The 255-nt window shown below is 59.2% G+C and overlaps 1 protein-coding gene across 1 annotated transcript in view; it reads right to left on the bottom strand.

The window, feature by feature from the left end:
* Positions 1 to 255, bottom strand: part of LOC119581843 (organic cation transporter protein-like) — a gene marked incomplete at its 3' end in the record, with an annotated part of 16,256 nt that overhangs the window by 5,486 nt on the left and 10,515 nt on the right. Inside the window, 1 exon segment of the mRNA XM_037929981.1 lies at positions 9 to 193. Within this exon segment, the coding sequence (XP_037785909.1) occupies positions 9 to 193 (185 nt within the window).

The raw sequence follows: 255 nt of genomic DNA, 5'->3' as shown, positions 1-255 counted from the left end.
TCCCTTACAATCTTCTCGCTAATGGTGGGGCACAGCATGGTGGTGGCGTGGAAGAAGAGGATTCCCGTGGCCAGGCCTCTCAGCCGCACCTCCGTCGGGAAGAGCTCGGTGCTGTAGAGCCGCAGCACCTGGAAAGCCGACGTCACGCACAGCTGCCCGACCAAAGCCAGCAGAGTCACCAACCAGCCCGCGTCTGAGGGAGGAAAAGGTGGCTGTTGGTGGACTGGGTGTGTGCTTGAGTTAATGTTCTTTAAG

This window comes from Penaeus monodon, chromosome 15 (genome assembly GCF_015228065.2).
Source record: "Penaeus monodon isolate SGIC_2016 chromosome 15, NSTDA_Pmon_1, whole genome shotgun sequence".
NCBI classification, from domain to species: Eukaryota; Metazoa; Arthropoda; class Malacostraca; order Decapoda; family Penaeidae; genus Penaeus; species Penaeus monodon.
Note: the sequence above shows the minus strand (reverse complement) of the source record. Positions and strands in the feature narration are given on the sequence as shown.